The sequence below is a fragment of the Vombatus ursinus genome, unplaced genomic scaffold, assembly GCF_900497805.2.
Source record: "Vombatus ursinus unplaced genomic scaffold, bare-nosed wombat genome assembly UNPS02014945.1, whole genome shotgun sequence".
Taxonomy (NCBI): domain Eukaryota; kingdom Metazoa; phylum Chordata; class Mammalia; order Diprotodontia; family Vombatidae; genus Vombatus; species Vombatus ursinus.
This window is the reverse complement of record NW_020954723.1, coordinates 6,394,218-6,416,105: the sequence shown is the minus strand read 5'-3', so window position 1 is coordinate 6,416,105 and position 21,888 is coordinate 6,394,218. Positions and strand designations below refer to the sequence as shown.

Here is a 21,888-nt window from a genome sequence, read left to right as displayed (position 1 = left end):
TTATCAGGGCTTTTCAATTACAAAGTTGTTCACATACAGAAAAAAGAATAAGTATGTCTAGGATGGTTTGCTGGTTGCTATAGGCCAACAATGTATAATTAACTGCTTCTTCTCCTTTCTCTAGTTTTTTTTTTCTTTTCTTTTTTCATTGCTTTTAACCCAACTTCTGAAATATGAATTGCCCCAAAGTGACTCAAAGGTATATACTTCTTTCCATAACAAGCTTTTCTATTCAAGCCTGTTTAGGTAAATTTCTGGTATCACGTGACAGGCATTTCCCCTACCATCACCTCTATCTGTTCTCATTCACCCTTCATGCCACAGAAATCTAAAAATTTCCCAAAGCATCATTCCTGCTTTGTTGAAGTTAAGGTGATGAAAGGAGAGAGAAAGGATTCCAGGATCTAGTCAGTTAAAAGACAGTATGGTTGAGTAGATGTGGACAGGATGGGGAGCCATAGAATGCGAATGAGTTAAATGCCGGCTACAATACTTACTAGTTGGGAGGCTAGGGAGAAGCTGTTTTGCCATCTCTGAGCCTTGGTTTTCTCATCCATAAAATGGGGATATTACTGGTTCTATCTACTTCACAGAAGTTGTGGCAAGGAAAATGTTTGGTAAGCTTCTAGGTACAGAAACACGAGAGTTGCGAGAGCAAAGAAACTATTTGTTTAACACTGAGAATTCTTCATTATGGATTAGGAGGTCTCATTGGAAAGAGAAAGGAAGGAAACAAGTACTTATTAAGTACCTACTATGTGCCAGGTACTGTGTTAAGTGCTTTACAAATATCATGTCATTTGATCCTCACAAGAAACCAGGGGTAGGGAGGAAGGTGCTGTTATTATTCCCATTTTAGAGTTGAGGAAATTGATGTAGATAGAGGTTAAGTGACTTGTCCAGGGTCACAAAGCTAGGAAGCATCTCATGCAGGCTTTGAACTCGGGCCTTCCTGAGTTGAGGCCCAATACTTTATCTACCGAACCACATACATGGGCAAATTGCTCAAATTTCACACATTTTGTTTTTACTTCCTGGAATACTGTACCATCAACATCTATAGCTGGGAAGGCCAAGCAACTAAGGCCTGCAAGTTTCATACAGTGATGAAATAATGCCAAGAGTATCTGCATATTCCTTTCATACCCCTGCCTGTGAACCGTATCCTAATGATAGGACTAAATAAGAAATCTTTATTTTCACCAGGATTAAAAACCCAAGAGACACAAACTCTACTAGTAATCTAAGGTTACCATTCAGAAATAAAACCCTCTGTGACTAGATTTGGTATGACAATCTGGAGGACATTAAAAAAAAAAAAGAAAAGAAAAAGAAATTTTGGAATTGGAAGACCCTTACCACTAGCTCCCTCAGTATCCGTCCTGGTGCTGGGCTGCCTTGATTACTTCAGCTACTAAATGCAGCTCAGCGCTCCCACCGGGGCCTTTGGAGGAGAGCCCTGGCTAACACTAATGGAAGCCATAAGTGGAGCAGCAGGTGATTCCGCTAATCCTTCCTTTTCCTGAAGTTGGTTCTCCCACCTGCTTCTTTGGAAGTGGCGGGGAAAAGGAGAGAGAACACACTGTTTTCCAGGATGCCCTTCCTTCTACTCCTGCTGCACAGACGATGGAGATCCTCAGTTCCAGGCAGAAAGCCTCCATGTTGCTGGGGAGGCCTGCTATTTCTGACCTTGTCATCTTCCTTTCTGTTTGGGGCTTCTGATTTCATATGCTGGCACAATGACCACACTTAGGTGACTCTGGGTAACTTGTTTCTTTCTTGAAGGTTGGATTTGGATGTCTGAATCATCACTTAGGGCTTGTCTCTGGCTACTTCCAAAGACAGAGAGTAAGCAGGGGATTTATGGTTATATGAAAAGGAGCACTGAACCTGGAGTCTAAAAGACTTGGGTTCAAAACCCTACTTTAAAACCTGGAAATTTTGTGACTTGGGGGACATGTTATTTCTCTTTTCTAAGGCTCAGTTTCCACTCCTGTAAAAGTAGGGGATGATGGAGCTACAAAACCTTCCCCAAGGGTGTTGTTGTGAGGCTAAGTAAACACTTTGTCAGCCTTAAAATGCCACAGAGATCTGAACTATAATTAATACATGATAAGACTTTACAGGTGATATAAATGAGGAATGGTGATTTGGTCTCTCCTGACTTCCTAATACTTCAGTTGGGGTTAAGGATAATTCACACCCTGCCAGAAAAGGATGATAGAGCTCAAACCTTGAAGATGGCACCTCTAATCTTTTGAAAAATTTTTCTGCCTCGGCATTTCTCAAACTAATTTGGCCACAGGATAGCACACAGGGCTTGAAATATGATAGCAGAACCCTTAAATGCAGGACTGGAGCAGTCTGGAAACATGGAATATCTTCCCTCCTGGCTGGAAGAAGCAAATACAACATGGTGGGGGGAAAAAACCTAAAACTAAACACTGGGATTGGCCTTGAAGAGCTGCTCTGGAGCTCTAGCTCTGTCTCTTACTAGTTCTGTGACCACGGCAAATCATTTCCCCTTCAACCAAGCCTTAATTTCCTCCTTTGTAACATGAAAGAGTGAGGCCAAATAATATCTAAGATTCCTCACAGTTCTAAAATCTTAAGATTCTCCTAATGCTCAGGTCTGGAGAATTTGGGGGCAAAAGGAGGGAAATCAAATATATTTTCATGCTGAAAAAAAGATGTGGATATATATGAGTTGTTCATACACACATAAAATCGAATTTAATACGTTGAAGGGGAAAATATCAATAACTTAAAATTTTTCTCATAGAATCTTCATTTACACCACTCATGATATTGTGATAGGTTCTGGTAGAACAGGGATTGGGGAACGTGGCAATGGACTATAAACTTAACATTAAGTCTTAGAGGTTAGTCAGGTAGGAACTCTCTTTAAAAGTACATTTGCAGGGGCAGCTAGGTGGCACAGTGGAGGGAGCACCAGCCTTAGAGTCAGGAGGACCTGGGTTCAAATCTGGCCTCAGATACATAACACTCACTAGCTGTGTGACTCTGGGCAAGTCATTTAACCCCAATTCACCAATAAATAAGTAAATAAATAAATAGATAGATAAATAAATAAGAAATAAAAATAAAAGTACATTTGCACACACAGAGATCCTCAAAGCAGTAGAGGCTGTTTTTTAGAACAAAGCCTGTATCTTTGGACTGTCTCAATCTTTAAACAAACAAATCCTGAGGTCACTAATAAATTATGCACTTGAAGAACTGATGCACAGCCTTAGATTTCCATTATATATACATTGCTGGCACGTGGGGTAGACACCCGCCCCCATGATGAATTTATGGGTCAAGAGGTGCAGAGGATGGGCAGACATGAATGGGTTGCAACCTGCCTGCCCAGAAGGACTGATGATAATCACAGAGAGTCCCTTGAAAAGTGGTCAGCAACTCTTCAGCTACTCAGGCAGTGGCCCTAGTAACAATGCACCAGTAGGCAAAGAAACCAGGATACTTCTTACGATGGCAAAAAAAAAAAAAAAAATCTGACCACACAGGAAGGTTTCCAGATTAATGTGATCCCATAAAACAGTGGCAACCTCCTAACTTCCAAAATAACTATGCCTCTTGACCGGCTGCATACAGACTTCCTACCTAGCTTCGAGGAGCCATGCTAATAGCCCCTTCTCGAGGTCTACACAACTTCAAATGGTTAGGACTGGCTCCCTGACAGAGCCCTGGAGTTCTGCCAAGTTCACTGCTACTGAAGCTTTGCTTGCGACAGCCAGACAGTTCAATGGAGCTGAGTTAAAGAGCAGGTGTGGATGGGGGGAAGAGATCTAAGGAACTGCGGGAAGGGCGAGCTCAAGTGGGGTGACTGGCAAGAATGGCCCGAAAAAGGGAGGCCTTTCAGGCAACACACGGCAGCCATTAATAGCCAGGAAACAGAGGCAGCGGCGCAGGCAGATCAGGTTAGGGGGCTGTGATTTGAGTAAGGGCAGTTCAAGAAAACAGTCACACAGTACTACCAAACGAGGCCTTGTAAACAGTGCCCTGGCCACAGCTGTGAACCAGAGAAAAGGATCCAGGCATCCTTGACGTGTCAAGGTACTGGCTCCTTTGCTTTTTTTCTAGCCACACTCAACCCACAAGAATAGCACTATCCGTGAGTAGCAAGGTCTTCCAACAGACAATGAAATGCATCTGTCTACTGAGAAACATTCCCACACACCTGTTTATATATACACCCATATCTACAGTCACTGGTTGCTCTTCTCACCTTGTGGTTGTTATCTGGACCAGTTACTAAGGCATTATCTTTCAACTGGCTTTGCATGGGGAAGTGGGGAAATATAACTACTCTACACACACAACTCAGGAAAATCGAAGTTTGAGAGTTACTGAGTTATTACTTGGGACGTTACAATTCCGTTTTGCAGGTCACATCTCCAAAGAGAAGGGAATGATTTTACATAATAAAATTTTCTGAGACCTGAAAATAACACCTCTACGTTTATATAGTGGCTTCCTTAGAGAAGCACATTCTTTAAAAAAACAAAAACAAAAACCTGAGATTCTACATCCTTAGCCTTTCTTTCTTCCAAGAGATGGCTGTTCCAGGAAAACATCTGAAGGTTTCCTGCCTCTGCAACTTTGCTCACATCACATTCCCTACACCTGAAATCTACCCCCCTTCCCTTAATCAGTCTTCTACTTGTTGAAATCCTATTTAACTCTCAAGGCCTACCTCAAATGCTATTTCCTAAATGAAACTCTCATGATCTTTTCTCCTTGGAACTCTAACACCCTGCTTGTACTACTTCCATCCATTAATCACCTTCTCTTTTGTAATTTATCTTGATGCCATGTTGCCTACTAGACTGGCTCCTGGAGAATAAGGAGCATGCACTATTTCTGCTTCTATCTTCCTACTTCAAAGCCCTGCACACATGAATGATTGTGGGATGGCTGATATAAGCCATTGACAGTAGACTAGTCAGTGCATGCTGTTCTTATTTGCTAACCACATTTCTATACTACTTCTTCAAAATGATTCAGGGCCTTACAACAACAAATGCTATCATATTTAGAATGGGGGGACGGGGCAGTGGGAAAGTGAAGGAAGGAGCAATTGACACCTAATTAAGGTCGATGGCCATCCCTAAGCTCTGCTGGGGCCTCTCCCATTTGGCTGAAGATAAGCGACAAATGATCCAGTGAATGAACTGCTTGTTGCCTGACTAACCTTGGGCCTTAAGTGCTGGGCTGCTTACAACCTGGAGTTTGGGCCGTCCTTGTTTCCAACCTTAGGAATATTACTTGGGAAAGGGGGCGGGGAAGACAATTGATAACAGAAGGCTAACTAACCTTGGGTGCTGCCTATAACAGCAGCTGACATTCATGTGAGCACCTGAAGGTTTTCAAAGAATTTTCTTGTCTGATTCTTATGACAACTTTTTGAGGTATGTTTTATTATTATCTCCATTCTATGGATAAGGAAAGTTGAGGCCCAGAGAGATTAAATGACCTGCTATGGTCATATTACTATTAAGTATTAAGAGGCAAGACTCTCCTAACCCTTGTATATGGTGATAGGCTAGGGAGAAAACAGAGTCATTATCTGGGAGAATGGAAATAGAGATAATTTAATAGTGAACCAGCAAGTCTGGCTAACTAACTCTTGGTCCAGCATTCTTTCTACTTGGCAGGTAGGTGGAGCAGTGGATAGAGAGCTGGGCCTAGAATCAGGAAGACCTGAGTTCAAATCTAGCAGAAGATACCTACTAGTTGTGTGACCCTGATTAAGTCATTTAACCTCTATTTGGCTCAGTTTCCTCAACTGTTAAATGGGGATAGGAATAGCACCTACTTCCTAGTGTTGTTGTGGGAATCAAATAAAAAAAATTTGTAAAGTGTTTAGCCTGGCACATAGTAGACACTACTTATGCTTATTCACTAAATCATATTGTCTTTGTGCCTATCAGCCTCTTGTTGCCCAGGGCCCTCTCCTAGGGCTCGCCCTGGGAAGACCTGCTGATTCACTACTAAGCTATCCCTATCTCCATCCTTCCAGATAATGGCTCAGTCTTCTTCCCAGCCTTCCATCATACAGGAAGTATGGGTCTTTTTTTTCTGTTTTTGTGAGGCAATTGGGGTTAAGTGACTTTCCCAGGGTCACATAAGCTAGTGAGTATCATGTGTCTGAGGCGGATTTGAACTCAGGTCCTCCTGACTCCAGGGCTAGTGCTCTATCCACTGTACCATCTAGTTGCCCCAGGAAGTATGGGTCTTAAAACAGATGTGAACCCGAATGAACAGCAGTAATGAGGAGCTGACTAGTAGTTAGACAGTCAATACAGTTTCAAAAGGAAACATGAGGGTTTTTTTGTTTTGTTTTGTTTCGTTTTAAATGCTTACCCTTTTACAACAAACAAGGCCAAGGAGACAATGTAAAAGCATTTTCTTCACAAATCCACAGCTTTCTGGGCAATAGTAGTGAAACAGGAAAAGCCAGTAGTCAGGAGAACTGAACCTCATTTAGTTGTTATGATGTAGATGTTCAAAAACAACTGACAAGTCACATGGTTATCTTCCACAAATCAAGATCCCTCTCTCTAGTTTCTGCTTTTCTTTTTTAAAAGTAGCTGCCACAGATACAATAATGAAGGTTTGTGATCAAAGTCACCAGGTTCATGGTTACAGATGAATAACCCAGTCACACCCATAGGGTCATCCTTTCCTTTCTTTAAACTTCTCCTTAACAGCTTGATTCTCAAAAGGAATTTTGCTGCTGTGATCAAAGGTAAGCACAGACAAGTCATGGAGAAGGATCCTTCTGGTTACCACTCGATAAGTTAGGCAACTGAATTTATATGCCACTGTAGTATCTATAACTTGGAACTGCAACCCTGAGATTTACTTTTCTTGAACCATAAGCTTTGGATGGAGAATTTCCATTTCTCCATAATTTCAAGTGTAGGTTGAAAGATGGGTTGGCTAACGTCTATCTGCTTACTGGGCAGATTCCAGCATCAGCACAATGCAAATAGAGAAGAAAAATTGGAGGTGTCTTTAAAAGGAGATTACAAAATAAGGACAACATTAACTCCAAGGCATGGTAACAACTCCTGAGTAAACTCCTAAATTCCTAGATTCATTTCAAAAGTAATGGAGAGAAAAGATTGAGTCAAGTTTCCTAAAACTGCAAAGGACATGTCTTGTAAGTGACTGACAATACTCACAACAGGGGAAGTTGTAAATAAAGTACACCTGCATTAACGACATGCACTATACTTGGGTGTGGACCAAGATGAAGACTTGTTTGCAATCGAATAGTTTCCACATTCTTCGGACCTGTGGGCCACTGAAACTTTCGAGAGCCACTCTCTTCTAATGAGTTGTGCAGGTGGGTAGGGTGGTCAGTGCAGTCTGACAAAAGCCAATACTTCCAAAAGAAGAGCTCCTGATTGGTCAGGTGTACCAAAGGTACCTTGCTGGAGATCCACGGAGCTCCTAGTTTTGAATTGGTGTTATTTTTTCTTTAAGTGGGGCTCCTAATTTTGAATGTTGGTTTTTTTTTTTTAATGAGGTTTTATATTGTATCGTATTGCTTGTGCCAACCTCAGGTTGAGAAGGAAGTGGCTGGCCACCTGTCCCCAGAAGTTCTGAGTCTGGAGAGCAGGCAGAGTGGGATCAACCTCATGAAGGATGATTTTTCCAGGATCCAATGAAGCTTTGTTTAATTAACACAATTCTTCATTCAAAGGTCAGAAGATCTTCCTGAGACTACAAATCTGATCCATAGAGATCTCTTCTCATGCCTGATGAGTAAGATCTATTCTAGCCCCATCGGATAGGGCCAGAGAAACTGGGAAAGGGTAACAGGAAGAAATTTTCACTAGAAAGAAAGGAGCTTCCCTTAAGACCTGGTACTTCTAAAGTGTCAACAGGGGTTGAACAAAGGAATAGTGTTGCTGGGAGATGTCTCCAGTGCTCCAGTTTTTCATAATCAGGAAGGGATGGAGAGGGGGTGCACTTGGCAACCCCCAAATGCCAGGAAGAGTGCTTTAGGGTATTTATTTTTAGGTTCTTATTGACCCCTGTGGTTGCAACCAAGTGATTCTCTTCCCAGGAATGCTCTCCACCTCATCTCCAAGAGTCTGTTGCTGCAAAGTAAGGGCCATGCTGGTCCTGGTGAGAGGGTGATTTCTGAGAGTGTGCACTGCCTAAGGCTCACGTGCTCATCCATCCCCAGGTAGTCTCTGATCAGAGACCCCATACTCATAGGATTTTCCTTTCAGGAGAAAGAAATACTCACAATAGTTCATCGGACGGTCTATTTCACTTCCCCCACACTAACTGGTAAGCATCCAGATCTTCCTTAAGACTTAAGACATACATATGTATGCATACATAATGTAGATGAAAGCAAGTCCATATGCCTACGCATTTTAGAAAGTAAGAAGTCTTCATGGGAAGTTGTTGGTGTTTCGGTTTTTTGTTTTTTTTTTTTAGCATTAGATTCTCCTAGAGTCTGGCACATAAATGAGAAGGTTAAGTTGACAAGTCTATGGTGCTGTATGCTATAGAAATATCTACTCACAACCTGCTTGTATCTCAGGGGGAGTATTCAAAAGCATCATGGCAGTGGCAGCATCAATGTCAGGATCTGGAAAAATCAACCAATAAATACATTATTTACAACGGGGCCAATTTGTGTGTGTGTTTTTCCCCCTGTAAGTTATTGTTTACTGAATGTAACAGTGAAAAGAGCTAGGAAATAGAGGAGATATCCCAAGCGTGTCCTCCATCCCTTTTTTGCATTTGGGGATAGAAAAAGGCTATTCTTGAGTTGGAATTCAAAGGATCCCTAGGCTTCAATTAAAAAGACATTTAAAAAAAAAAGAGAGAGAGACTTCTGCTTTGGCAAAGAGGGCTCCTTTTCACTGCATTCATTTCATAGCTTGCATTGTATTTTCCTGAGAAGTAATCTGTGCCACTTGCCTGGCACCCCCCTTCTCCCCTGGAAAAAACAAAAACAAAACAAGGAAAGGTCTAGCCATTTTCTTGTAGCTCAGGGAAAAAATTAAGCACACCTGCATCTGGGGTGGGGGGATACAAACATGACATTTGGTCATTTCTACTCATTAGCAGAATTTAAATGGTCACTTCTGAGACTGTGCGTGCATAGTGGTGGCAGAGCTTCTATATATTTTTTGGAAATATAAAGTTCCCTTCCTGAGGGCACCATCGCTTGCTACAAAATCTATTGCTGCTCTTTAATAAGAGAGGGAAAAAAAAAGAAGTCATCACATCACTGCCGTTATTCTTAATAGGTTTCTGAATCCATACTGATCCGCCAGTTGACAGATGGCAGGTTATAGAGACAGAGAAAAATATTATCCTTTTATAACTAAATTCACTTTCCTCTGAGAAGCAGCAAAGGCCGCTGCTATGGAAATAAAGGTTACCATAGCAACAGTAAACAACCCTCAAGAATGGCCACTGAATACACTGAAAAGAACATCTGCCCCAGCACAGTGTCCCAGCTGCCCTGGGGCGAAACTTGCTAATAGTGCAGTGATGCCCTGTGACAGGAGCCGCTGCCCGTACCCTGTCCAAATAAATGAAGTGTGCAATTGAAGCCGACATCAAAATGCCTGCCTTTGCAGATTACCGCCTCTGTGCCTCCAAACTGAATGACTAATGATTTGGGGGGTGGGGGGAGTTGTTATTTGTCAGTTTTTGTACTAGATTACATACCAAAAAATTCAATTTACTGTGAATAGCTCCATGGCACTTTATTTGGGGTATTATGTTGGAAAATTACTTTTTACTGTTTAAAAAAAAAAGTACATTTTTCATGCTTTAGATGTGCCGTTTAATTTCCAGGGGGATAATGTGATCCAGTAGAAAACCCCACAAGCTATTAATAATGTGCAGTATGCTGGCTATAAAGGACACTGTCCTCCCTCCTTCCCCTCCCCCCCAAGGTAAACTAACTATACTTTGAAGTACTTTTTGCCTATGGGAGGCCAGTTGCACACAATCCCGAATGGAGTGAGGGCTTAACTTTAATGAATACCTCCTACAAGAAACAGGTAAAACAATTTGTTCAGCAACCTGTAATAATGAATTCCTGAAACAGCAAACTTATGGTGCTAAGAACCTGGTAGATGCTCAACAAATAATTCTTAACTGAATAACTAAAAACTGATGTGTAACAGCCATCCCAGGATTCTTGCCATTACTAACATGGTTCCCGACTTACACAGGTGGCCAACATAGAGACCAACAGGTGTTGATCTGCAGATTTTCCCATGGTCTTGTTGTCAAGATTTGCTAGAGTACTTTTGAAGAAGTAGGATTTTGTGAACTCAAGTTCACACAGGCATTTTGGAAGGTGTGAAGAATGATTCATAGGTTATGGCATATTAACAAAAGATTTTTTTTTCCTTCTCACATACCAAATAGCCTAAAAATGCTTTTCCCAGCTTGTCCCTTTTTGTGATAGTAGCTACTAAAATGATTTCTTTTTTCATCAAGTTCTTGTGCCATCACTGGAGAATGGTAACAGCTAAAGTAAATTCGTGGTTGCCCTGCTAGGTGGTTTCAAATTAGTTACCTAGAGTGCTTCGACTTCAGAGTCAGTACAAAAAGATTTGCAGGAAGTAAAACAAATGGAATCCAAAAGTGGCTAGAGATCTTTTTTTTTTTAATGGAGTTCTCAAGAAAACGTCGGTGAAATATTTCTGTTTTCCTTCAGAAGGCATATTTGGACATTGGAGAGCACCGGGAAAGGTAGTTATTTTCATATGAAAAAAAAAAAAGAAAAGTGAATGAAAGGAGAGCACACAACCATCCACACTCAAAAGGACTCACAACAAATGAAACAGAATACCCTTCAGTTTCTAGTCTGAGTACAGACAACCAAGCTTTTCATGATTTCCACTGAGGCCCATTTCATTACCCTCTGAGGACTGAGAGCTGGGGCAGCAGAAACCCAGAAGATCAAGCCCTTTGTAGTTTTATAGGGTGAGGGTATTCAGGAGCCTTGACAACATGGCGGAAGTGATGCAGGATTTTGCTCTGTTTGGCTTTGGAGGTGATGCACTTAAGCCCTGAAAAACTGGACTCCAGAATTGAACTGTATATATTTTACCATATTAAGTCAATTCACACAGAGGAGTAAATGAGAACTGGAACAGCAAGTGACAAATCCTTTTCTGAGGTGAGGGCAGTGGTGTCTTAACTTCTTTCTAATTGATTAGTGCAGTGACTATAATGAGTAGGCCTAGACTTAACAAAAGACAAGAAAGAGAAGTTTAGAGTCATAAACCAAATATTTTTCTAAATCTAATATGTTAAAATCTGCTTTGCGGTTACATATTTATTTTCTACAGTCACATTCTATAACATGAGGATAGTAAGAGCACCTCCTGGGTTGTTGTGAGGATAAAATGAGTTATTTGTAAAGCACTTTGTAAACCTTTAAGTACTATATAAATGTCAGCTGCTGTTGCTACTGCTACTATTACTATCATTACCATTACCACCACCGCTAACTCTTTTTAGCACCAAACACCCATATTGCAAACTTGAGCAGACAATTATTCTAAATCTAACCCAAGTCTTCTAGCCCATCATTTAGGTCTTCTAACATAATTAACTCATTGGCCACTTTTTGATATTCTGTTCACCTTTTTAAAATCCTATTTCATTTCTTACAAGTCTTTATTTTATTTTATTTTTTTGATGAGGCAATTGGGGTTAAGTGACTTGCCCAGGGTCACACAGCTGGTAAGTATCAAGTGATCAAGTGTCTGAAGTTGGCTTTAAACTCAGGTCTCCTGACTCCAGAGCCAGTGCTCTATCCAGTGTGCCACCTAGCTGCCCCATTATAAGGCTTTAAAAGAAACAAATTCTATCAGCTAACTTGGCCCTTCTCCTAAGTTAGCAAAACATCTCAGATTTTTCTACTCTATCTGAAGTTTGCTAAAACTATCCTTGCGTAATCGTGATTGCTCCTGTCTGTTTTAGTTCCTGGAGGACAGAAATTTTTTCCCTCTTTTACTTTGCAATTTTACCCCTGATCAAATCTGCCAAACAAGTCTACTTGCTATCTCTACCACAGAACACAGTAAATGAATAAGTAATTAAGTATCCTTCTCACTTTTCTCTCCCTATCTGAATCTCGCCCATCCTTTAAAGTCCATTGTAGGAACCACCTCCTAAATGAAGCCTGCCCTGACTTGGGTAGCCCACAATGCTCTTTGCTTCCTCTGAACTCAGGAACACTTCCCAACTATACCAATCAGGTCACCTGTCACACAGTGCTTTGTATCATTAGTTATTAATATGTAACAACCTGACTCACATTCACTGGGTGTTAAAGGTTTTTCGAAGTGCTTTGAAGGGCTGTGATAACCCCCATATAACAGATGAAGAACTGTGAGGCTCAAAGTTTAGTGATTTGTCCATGATCACACAAGTGGTAGGGTTTGAATTCAGGCGGCATTACGTTGGACATTGGTCCAAACCCGCAACACTGAAACAGAGATGGAGTCTTAAATTGGCAAGAAAGACAAAGGGATAGGGTTGGGATAAAATGATATGCCACCACCCTTGAGTTCTACTTTCTCCCTTTCAGTGTTTGTTGACAATTCATTAAAAGAGAAAGAGAGATAGTGGAGATAATTAGCAGAGGGAATGAAGTAGGAAATGGAAGATGAGATTCACCGCAGGAGATGATGTTATCCTTTACATGGCAAAAACTGGAGATGTTCTCATCCATGGGGACTAGAAAGAAACTGACCCTTCTGAGGTCAGTGGCCAAGCACTATGATTTGATCATAAATGATGAGATTAAAGAAATTAAAGAGTCATAAATTTGATTCTAATTTGTGAAATAAAAAATCTATCATATGGGACATGGAGATAGGAAGATCCAAGACAGAATAGGTGCTTTAACAAAGTGACCTTTAATCTTGAAAAAAAAATATACACTACTCCCTTCCCCCCAGCCTAAAAACCTTTCTGTTCTGAAGAAATTGAGCAAATCAAAATATTTTGTCTGGAAAGATAAGATGAGAAGATAAGCTAACTTGTACTTTCCTTTTATGTAATAGTATGTCCTCTATGCACAACCAGAGATTCTCTCTCTCGGTATACAGAGGGACTCTAAAAAAAGTTCAAAAAACCAAAAAACAGTTCTTCACCACAGTGTTAATTTCCAAAGTCCAGGTTAGATTTACATCATCACCTTGGTGAGTACAAGTATTCCTACCAGCTAAGAAGTTGCATGGGAAAAGCAATTTCCTACGAATTCTGTCTTTCCTTATCCCTGAAAAGCCCAATTCTTTCTACTTCATGCGGGAAGGGACACCTCCAATACTTAAAAGATAATGTAGTACAGTAGGAAAAGCTATGGAAGTAGATACCAGAGGATGTGGTTGCTGCTCAGCTCTTCTAATGAGGAGCTTTCAGACCAGGCAGTTGGTGGTGTAAGTGGACTGAATTCTAGGTTTGGAGTAAGACCTGAGTTTAAATCCTGCTATCTATGTGAACCTAGACCAGGGGTGGGGAACCTGTGGCCTTGACCCAGACAAAGCATTCAATTTCTGCTAGCCTAAGTGTCTTCATCTGTAAAAATGGGAACAATAACAGCACCTGTCTTACAGAATTGTTGGGAGGATCAAATGAGATAACATATATAAAGGAATTTTCAGACTTTAAATGGTAGGTATTATTGTTATTGTTATTATTCTTTATCTTCCTAGGCTGTTTTCTTTTTCCTTCATCTGTAAAATGTACAGGTTGGACTAGATGACAGGTAGTGTTGTACAATGATATATTCAAGAATGCAGAACGTGACAGAATTTTGAACACGTGGAAATTTTTTTTGCTTGACTATACCATCTTTGTTCTTTTGAAAGGGTAGGGGGGAAAAGACAGGGCAGTAGGAGAGAGGAAGAGAGAATAAATGCCAATTGTAACTGAAAAATAAAATGAAAGTTAAAAAAACCCCACTAGGCTTGATAAAACGTTAAATAAAATATTTGGGGAGAGACCAATTTTCAGTCTCTCTTCAATTGTGGGTATCAATGAAGGCTACATGGAGGAGGTGGCATCTGAGATAGGCCTTGATGAAAGAGATTTTGCCAGCATCAGAAAAGTCCAGGGCAGAGTATAGGTGAAGGCTAGACACATGATATGGACAAGTCATTTCTGAACTTCTCTAGGTCTCAACTGCTTCCTATTCAAAAGGAGAATAATACTGCTTTCCTCCAGAGTGAGTGGTAGAGATCCAATAATTGAATGCGTTTGGAGTACTTTGTAACCATGAAGTCATACAGAAATGTAAATTTATTAACATTATTTTTAACGTATCATAACATTTTAGATATATAATTATATATACAAATACAATACTACTAATAATATTTGTAAAACATCATCCATGTTCCACTTCGCATATGTGAACAGAGACAAGGTCAGAACAGGTGTTTTTCTATATTCTCCCAATTGAAATGAAATAGACAACCACAAGTGTGTTAGCCAGAATGGAATAACTTATAAAGGATACCAAGTTCAATGTTCCAGGACCTAAGAAAAACATTTGCTAGATGTAGTTTCCCATGCCTCGGCCCCCTCCCTCATTTGAGCGATGAATACCTGGAGGATCCAGCTCAGAACCCACACTCTACTTTGTCCTAAACTGTTACACATTATGCCCACTTGTATTCATTCCAAATGGGCAATAACATTATTTAAAAAACAAAAACAACTAGATTCCATTGCACTACTACAAAATTAAAACAATGCATGATAATACTAGCATACATACATATATATATATATATATACATACATACACATACATACATAGATATGTGCATGTGTATATATAACTCTGTTGAGGTCATCCAGGCTCAAAACCTCAGTCACTTTGGGGGGGACACCTTATTTGTGTCACATCCTATTGATTCCACTTCTGCAGAATCTCTGACGTCTACAACCTCTTCTTCACTTTTACTATGATGATCAACCTAGTTCAAGACCCTCCTCTCATCCTCTCTCAACTGAATGACATCTCTGTCTCAGTCTTCCTCTTACCTCTACTGCAGACAACCCTTCACATACCCATCAAAATGATCTTTCTAATGCACAGGCCAAATCAATTCACTCCTCAAAAACTTTCAGGTGTTTCTCATCAACTCCTTACCCTGGCAATCACATCTCATCACAGGTCCCTAAACATTCTCTCCAGATTTCATATCACTACCCATCATGCACTGGACCCTTCAGCCAAACTGGACTCCCAGTGGTTCCCCATCTTCATCTCTCTCTCTCTTACTTCTGCACGTGTATACGGTCCAATGATCACACCATGGAGAAGCGAACCTTCCAACCTGAATCTCTCAAGGCAGCTTGTTGGACCCCATTTTCATCTTAATCCTTTAATAACTTGTGTTGTGGTTATCTGTATGCACATCTCCCCCCCTCCCCACCCGATTATTATTAACACCTTGAAGGCAGGCAAAATATCAAGTTTATCTCTGCAATCCAAGCACAGGGCTTGTACTCCAAGCCTTCCCTAGCACAGCTCACAGTAGATACATAAATGGCAATTCAGTCAAACTTAATGACCTTTCTCATTTGATCTATGCTAGTCCTTCCCTACTGCTTCATGGAATTCCTGTGTTTCCTTCAACACTCACCTCAAACACCACCTTCCATATGAAGCTTTTCCTGATAATGCCCTCCCTTCTTAAAACTAACCTGTATTCATTCTGTATGTATATTCTGTATTTATATTCATACATATACATACACACATATGCACATACTAGAATTTTAAGCTTCTAGATAACAGAGATTGTTTCATTTTTACCTTCGTTTCCCCAGCCCTTGATACAACGCCTGGCATATGGGAGGCCCCTGATAAATACCTGTTGACTCACTGGCTGATCATCACACAATAACTCTGTAAAGTAGGTTTAGCAAATATTGTTATCTCCAGTTAACAGATGAGGACACAGCCTCAGAAAGACAGACTGAGTTGACCATGCTAACAAATGGTAGAGAGTGAATTTGGACTTGCATCTTCTGTTTCCTAAAAGTTCAGCCTTCTTTCCATCATACCATTGCTCATGTAACAGAGAACCTTTACAAACAACACAAAAACTTACACAGCTCTTTCCTTGTAAGTATACTGAATCCCAAGTGGGCGCACATGTGCTAAAAAGTCATTCTGTTCATTACTTAAGTACAAAAGGCACCCACAATTATTAGTCAATCAATCAACAAGTTCTTGTTAAGTGCCTATGTGGGAGGCACTTAAGTTGGGTGCTAAGGATACACAGAGAAAAATGAAACTGTCCCTGCTCAAAATTAACTTGGTTGTTAAAAAACAAAAATCTTCTCCTATGTCGAAATTGAAAGGATGGAGGAAAAAGAAATAGACGGAATAGCTTTTTTTTGGTTATACTGTTAGAAAGCAACCTACCTGCCAAAAAGCTGGGGAAAAAATTGTAATGACTTTTAGAATACAAATATTTTAATAACAGTTTTTAACCATAAAGTGCGAAGATGCTAGCATGAGGTTGAAAATTGGGTTTTGAATTTTATATTATGCACACTGCTGAAGTAACTAATATTAGTGATCTAATTCTTCTTAATTCACAACAGATAAGAAGAGCACATCATAAGACTTATTCACTGTTCAAAGAATGGGAAGAAAGGGAAAGGAAAGAGATCTTTAAGACATCTTCCAACTTCAAATGCTTATTGTGATTAAGCACAGAGTTTCCTAATCTGTGGTCTGTGAATTTTTTTTTAATATTTTGATAGTATTTTAATCTAATTTCCTTTGGAATCTTGCATATTTTATTTCTGGCATTTAAAAACTTGTATATTGCTTACTTTGTATATATTTGTTGGCACGATGTCATCTCCATTAGATGGTAGGCTCCTTGAGGAACAGAGACTGTCTTTTGCCTCTTTTTGTGTCCTCTGTGCTTAGCACAGTGCCTGGCATGTAGTAGGAGTTTAACAAATGTTTACCGATTGATTCATCGATTAAATGATTGAGAAGGGCTCTGAACTACCAAACTTTACCAGACTGCTAAGGGGTCCATGACACAAAAAGGTGTTAAGAACCCCTATGTTAAGTAGGGTTTCTATACCCCCCCCCAAAATGAATTCAAATGCTCTTCACATTCCTTACCTTAAGTTTTAAAAACTAGAAGTTGAAAAAGCAAACCTAAATAGAAAATTCACTGTAAATCATAATGGTCAGCCCTAGTGCTGTAATCAAGTTTGAGACACAAGGGAAAAAACACAGAGGAGTAAAACCGAGTTTTAAAAATGCATAAAAACACTCTAGGGTAGGAAGTTTAAGAGACAGTGGCAGTGTCCCATTTTTTGTCCAGGCACAGAAAGTTCATTAACAGTGCAAGAAAACTGGGCATTTCCTCTACTGTGGTCAGTGATTGAAAACCCACAAGTTTTTAATAGTTACCCCCTCTACCTTCCAACCTACCAGCCTCTTGGCCCCAAGAGTAGAACATCAACAAAATGCCCTGATAAGCTTCCCCCCCCCCCCCCCCCCCGGCAAACCCTGTCCATTGCCACCTGATTCTTTATACCTTCAGTGCAAAGGAGGCAGGTCCACATCATGCAAACAAGCATTTGCAGGGCACCTCCTACCTGCCCAACTCTGGGGTATGAGGTGCTGTTGAGCAGAAAAACAGGCATGACAGTCCTAGTGCACACAGGGCTTACAACCCAGTTGGGAAAGAAAAGACTAGTATTCAGGAATATAAATCACGAACAAGACAATGTATATTAAGATATTAGACGTGCAGTATAGACAAATGGAGTGAAAACGGAGTCAGGGAAGGGAACAATGGATAGAGAGTCAACAAAGGCTTTGAAAGATTTAATATGGGCCTTAGGAGAATGAAGAGGATGTGGATAGATGGAGAGGAGAGAAGGCTCTTAAGAAATTTCACTTCTTTGTTCTAGGAAAAGATTTATACTTTTAACCCAGGTCATATATCTTTTTCTAGCTGAAATACTGCCTAGCATTCCTTTTCCAGAATGGGTGTATACACACACACACACACACACACACACACACACACACACACACACACAAATGAAAGGATATTTTGTGAATGAACTGACAAAGAGAGACTATGTCATGGACCCTTCTGGTGAAGCCTATCAATCCCTTTTCAGAGTAATGGTTTTAAGTGTACAAAATAAACGACATAGGATTGCAAAGAAAGTCAATTATATTGAAATTCAATTATCAAAATATTTTTTTCAAACAAGCTCACAGACCCCAACATCATAACTCCTGGTCTACACCAAAGTTTTGTGTTTTTTTTTAAACCTGTCTTTAGGGCAAACACACCACACGCTCTAAAGAAAAACCACTGTCCAGTACTCAAAGTAATCAAATTTGGATGCTCCTCCCCTGCCCTGTTCCTGGTTAAGAAGATTTAAAAGCACAAAAGACTGGAAGAATTTAGTGCTACTCAATGATTTAGATACCCCTTGGGGCCTCTTAGAAAAAAACCAACTCTAAAATGAAGGGGAACGGGGAGGCCACAACAGCTCCCCCCACCCCCCAATACACACTAATACTCTTCCTCCTTTCTCTAGGACATCCTTTCAAAGCACATCCCCATTTTCCTTTGAGACCAAAGGATCAGATACAGAATTCTCAGAAAAGGAACCAAAAGAGTTATTAAAGCACACTGAAAATCCTGATTTCCACCTTCATCTGTATGCGCACACGTGCGTGTATATACACACACACACACACACACACACAAAATTAAAGCCCTTACATTGCTCTAGGGACAACTGTTGAACACTCTCCACAGGGAATAATGTTGGATGCTGCTGGGAGGAGAATCCTTTCTATTCTTCTGAAGCAGCATCAAGGCCCAGGGCTGCCCATCCTAGCAACAGTATCGCTGTCTAACAGAACTCTGTCTGGGACCAGGTTTTAATGCTTAACCTTTTTTTATTCTTTCTGGGCTAATCCTTTCTCCCAAATCTTTGATATGGAAAAAGAAGAAGATAAAAGAAAGGCGGGTATTTCTTTTTTAGCTAGTAGAATCACACTGCTGCATAATGTTTACTCAAAAACACTTCTGGCACTTTCAGCCTGTGGGTTTGGGGAAAAAAAAACATGAAAACAAGACTCCAATAAAGCATTTCACAGAATCACAGCTGGAAGGACCCTCAGAGGCCATCTAAACAAATCCATACCTGAGAAAGGAATCCTCTTTAAGGTCGCCTTCCAGCACCGAATCTATGATTCTGTGAACCTCGACAAGTGGCTGTCTAGTCTTTGAAGATCTCTGGTGATGATGAACTTACTACCTCTAGAAAAAGCCCATTCCACTTCTGGCTTGGCTTTGTTAAGTAAGTTTTCTTCAAATTGCACAAGAATATGCCAGTTAACTTCCCAGAGATGGCTCCTGGTTTGACCTTCTGGGTTCACATCTAATCTTTCTTTCTTCTGCAAAACGATCACGTAGGGCCCAGATCATAATCACTCTATCACGGGCCCACCTGTTTTTGTTTTGTTCGTGGTCACAATGTCCTTGATGATATTTGAGATACCACCTGTCATCATCAGTAATAGAACACAGTCTACTTTGGCCCATACCATGTATCTAAACCATTGCCTTCTTGCCTGCAATTCTGATTCTTCTGAGAAAATGATGGTTCATGATTTGTTCAAAATGATCTATATCTTTATCCACTGAGTATGCTCTGATGTTTAGAAATAGGTAAAGGTCAGTCTAAGACAAGTCCGGTGAATAATCCAAGTCAGTTCAATTTGACATTTATTTGCTACATGGCCAAGCGGATAGCGTGCCGGCTCTGGAGTCAGGAGGCTCTGAGTTCGAATCTGGGCTCAGACCCTTACTAGCTTGTGTGATCCTGTGGCAAGTCACTTAACCCTGTTTGTCTCAGTCTCCTCATCTGGAAAATGAGCTAGAGAAGGAAATGACAAACTACTCCAGTATCTTTGCCAAGAAAACCCCAAACAGGATCATGAAAAGTCAGACAAAACTAAAATGACTAAATAAGGAAACTGAGGCAAACAGAAGTTAAGTGAATTATCCAGGTAAATGTCTGAAGTCCTATCTGAACTCAGCTCTTACCAACTCCAGGTCTGGCACTCTTTCCACTGTATAGCTGTATAAAATTAAAAAATATGTAGAATTACAACAGAAACCAGCTACACAGAAACAGTTCTCAAAATATCTTTAAAGAATTACATTAATAAGCCACAGGTTAAGAACACTTGAACTAGCTGATCCCATTCCTAAGGTCCCTTCTAGCTCTAATATTTGATATTTCTCTCCCTGGTGCTTACAGAATCATAGAGATTTGTGTATGAGGTTTTTTTGTTTTTAGAAAAATATAAAAAAAAATGCCCAGTCAATTTCTAGATGACATTCACATTTAACTAATCCACAAAAATCTCTAATCTGCATAAGGGGACTGAGGTGCGGAAAGACCTAGTTGCCATCTCTGTCACTACAGAAGTGGCAACAGCTGGAGACAGCATTCAAGCTGGAAAATCAGGTTATGTTACAAGAGTAACTGAGTTCAGTCTTAACAAGAAAGCTGTATTTCATTTTTAAAGTAGAAGAGAATAGTCACACATGGTATCAGAGGAGGAGGGGAGAGCCACAGAGCAAAGGGTTGACAGTTCAGCACCTGTGACTTGTTCTCATTCTACCAGGATAGTTTGTTAAACACTCTTCATCTATTTTTTATCGATGAAATTTATAACGGCCTGAGCTCATAAGAGCACAGAACCCTGTTTCAGGCAAAGGACAGCAAGGGGATTCTTCTTTTTGCTTCTAAGGTAAAGGCCGGGCCTTGGGGAAGAGCTGAGAAATAATAAAGTAGAAATTAAAATCCATTAAAAACAATGTTCTGTTTTTCCCTGGTTATTAGTAACAGTATTAATTACAGAGTAATATCAATAACAGTTACAGAGCACTTACACATTTACAAGGTCCTTTCCTCATAATAGTTCTGTGAATCAGGTAGTATAAGGGTTATCATCCCCATTTTACAGGTGAGGAAATGGAGCTCCAGAGATGGGAAATGACTGGCCACACAACTCTTTTAAAATGCTCCAACCCTGCCCTTTTGATCACAACTTCCTGTTCTCCTACTCCTTTCTGTTTCATGCCTCCCCTAAAACCTACTCTTCTATTCTCACCAAACATTTCTAAACCCTTAATCCTTCAATATTCTTTCATTTTGTCATCCCGTTGTAGCTCTCTGCTGTTCACATCCAAATGTGAACAATTCTAGGTATGGCCTTCATCATTCCTTTCTCCATTCCTATTCCCACGCATGACAGAAAAACACAAAACTGTGCTAAAAATGTCCATCCAAAAATACATGTTATCTAATTTCATATGGACTCTCTTTGGTGGTGTATAGTGATCCATATTCATCTTGGACTATCTACTATCCTCCCCCACAAGTCTCCTCAAGCTCTAGACTCCACTATACCCCTCACCCCATACCCTTGATCTGATGACCTCCTATTCCCCCTACTGTGTTTTAACTGGGGCAATCAGGAAAGGATTCTTGAAGGAAATGATACTCTATTCTTTAAAATACTCCTGATACAACTGCTTAAGATAGATATTCAACATAAGAGAGAGGCTGCATGTGGTAGTGAATAGATGGTAGGCTTGGGAGTCAGAAAGACCTAGGTCAGGTCTACCACTGACTCACAGTGGCTCTGTGACCTTGAGTGTCACCTTAACCCCTCACTGCTCTATATAAATCTTTAAAACAATAATTTCCAGAGAATGTAGAGATCAGCATGGGTAGAGGAAGTTCCTCACCAGGAGT

At 40.3% G+C, this 21,888-nt stretch overlaps 1 protein-coding gene across 9 annotated transcripts in view; it reads right to left on the bottom strand.

Annotated features, from left to right (window-relative positions):
• FOXN3 (forkhead box N3) overlaps positions 1-21,888 on the bottom strand; it is a 453,536-nt gene that overhangs the window by 25,657 nt on the left and 405,991 nt on the right. For all 9 annotated transcript variants that reach the window (XM_027844682.1, XM_027844683.1, XM_027844685.1 and 6 more), the window contains one exon: positions 8,576-8,641. In XM_027844682.1, coding sequence (XP_027700483.1) covers positions 8,576-8,641 — 66 coding nt within the window. The remainder of the gene's footprint in view (positions 1-8,575; positions 8,642-21,888) is intronic.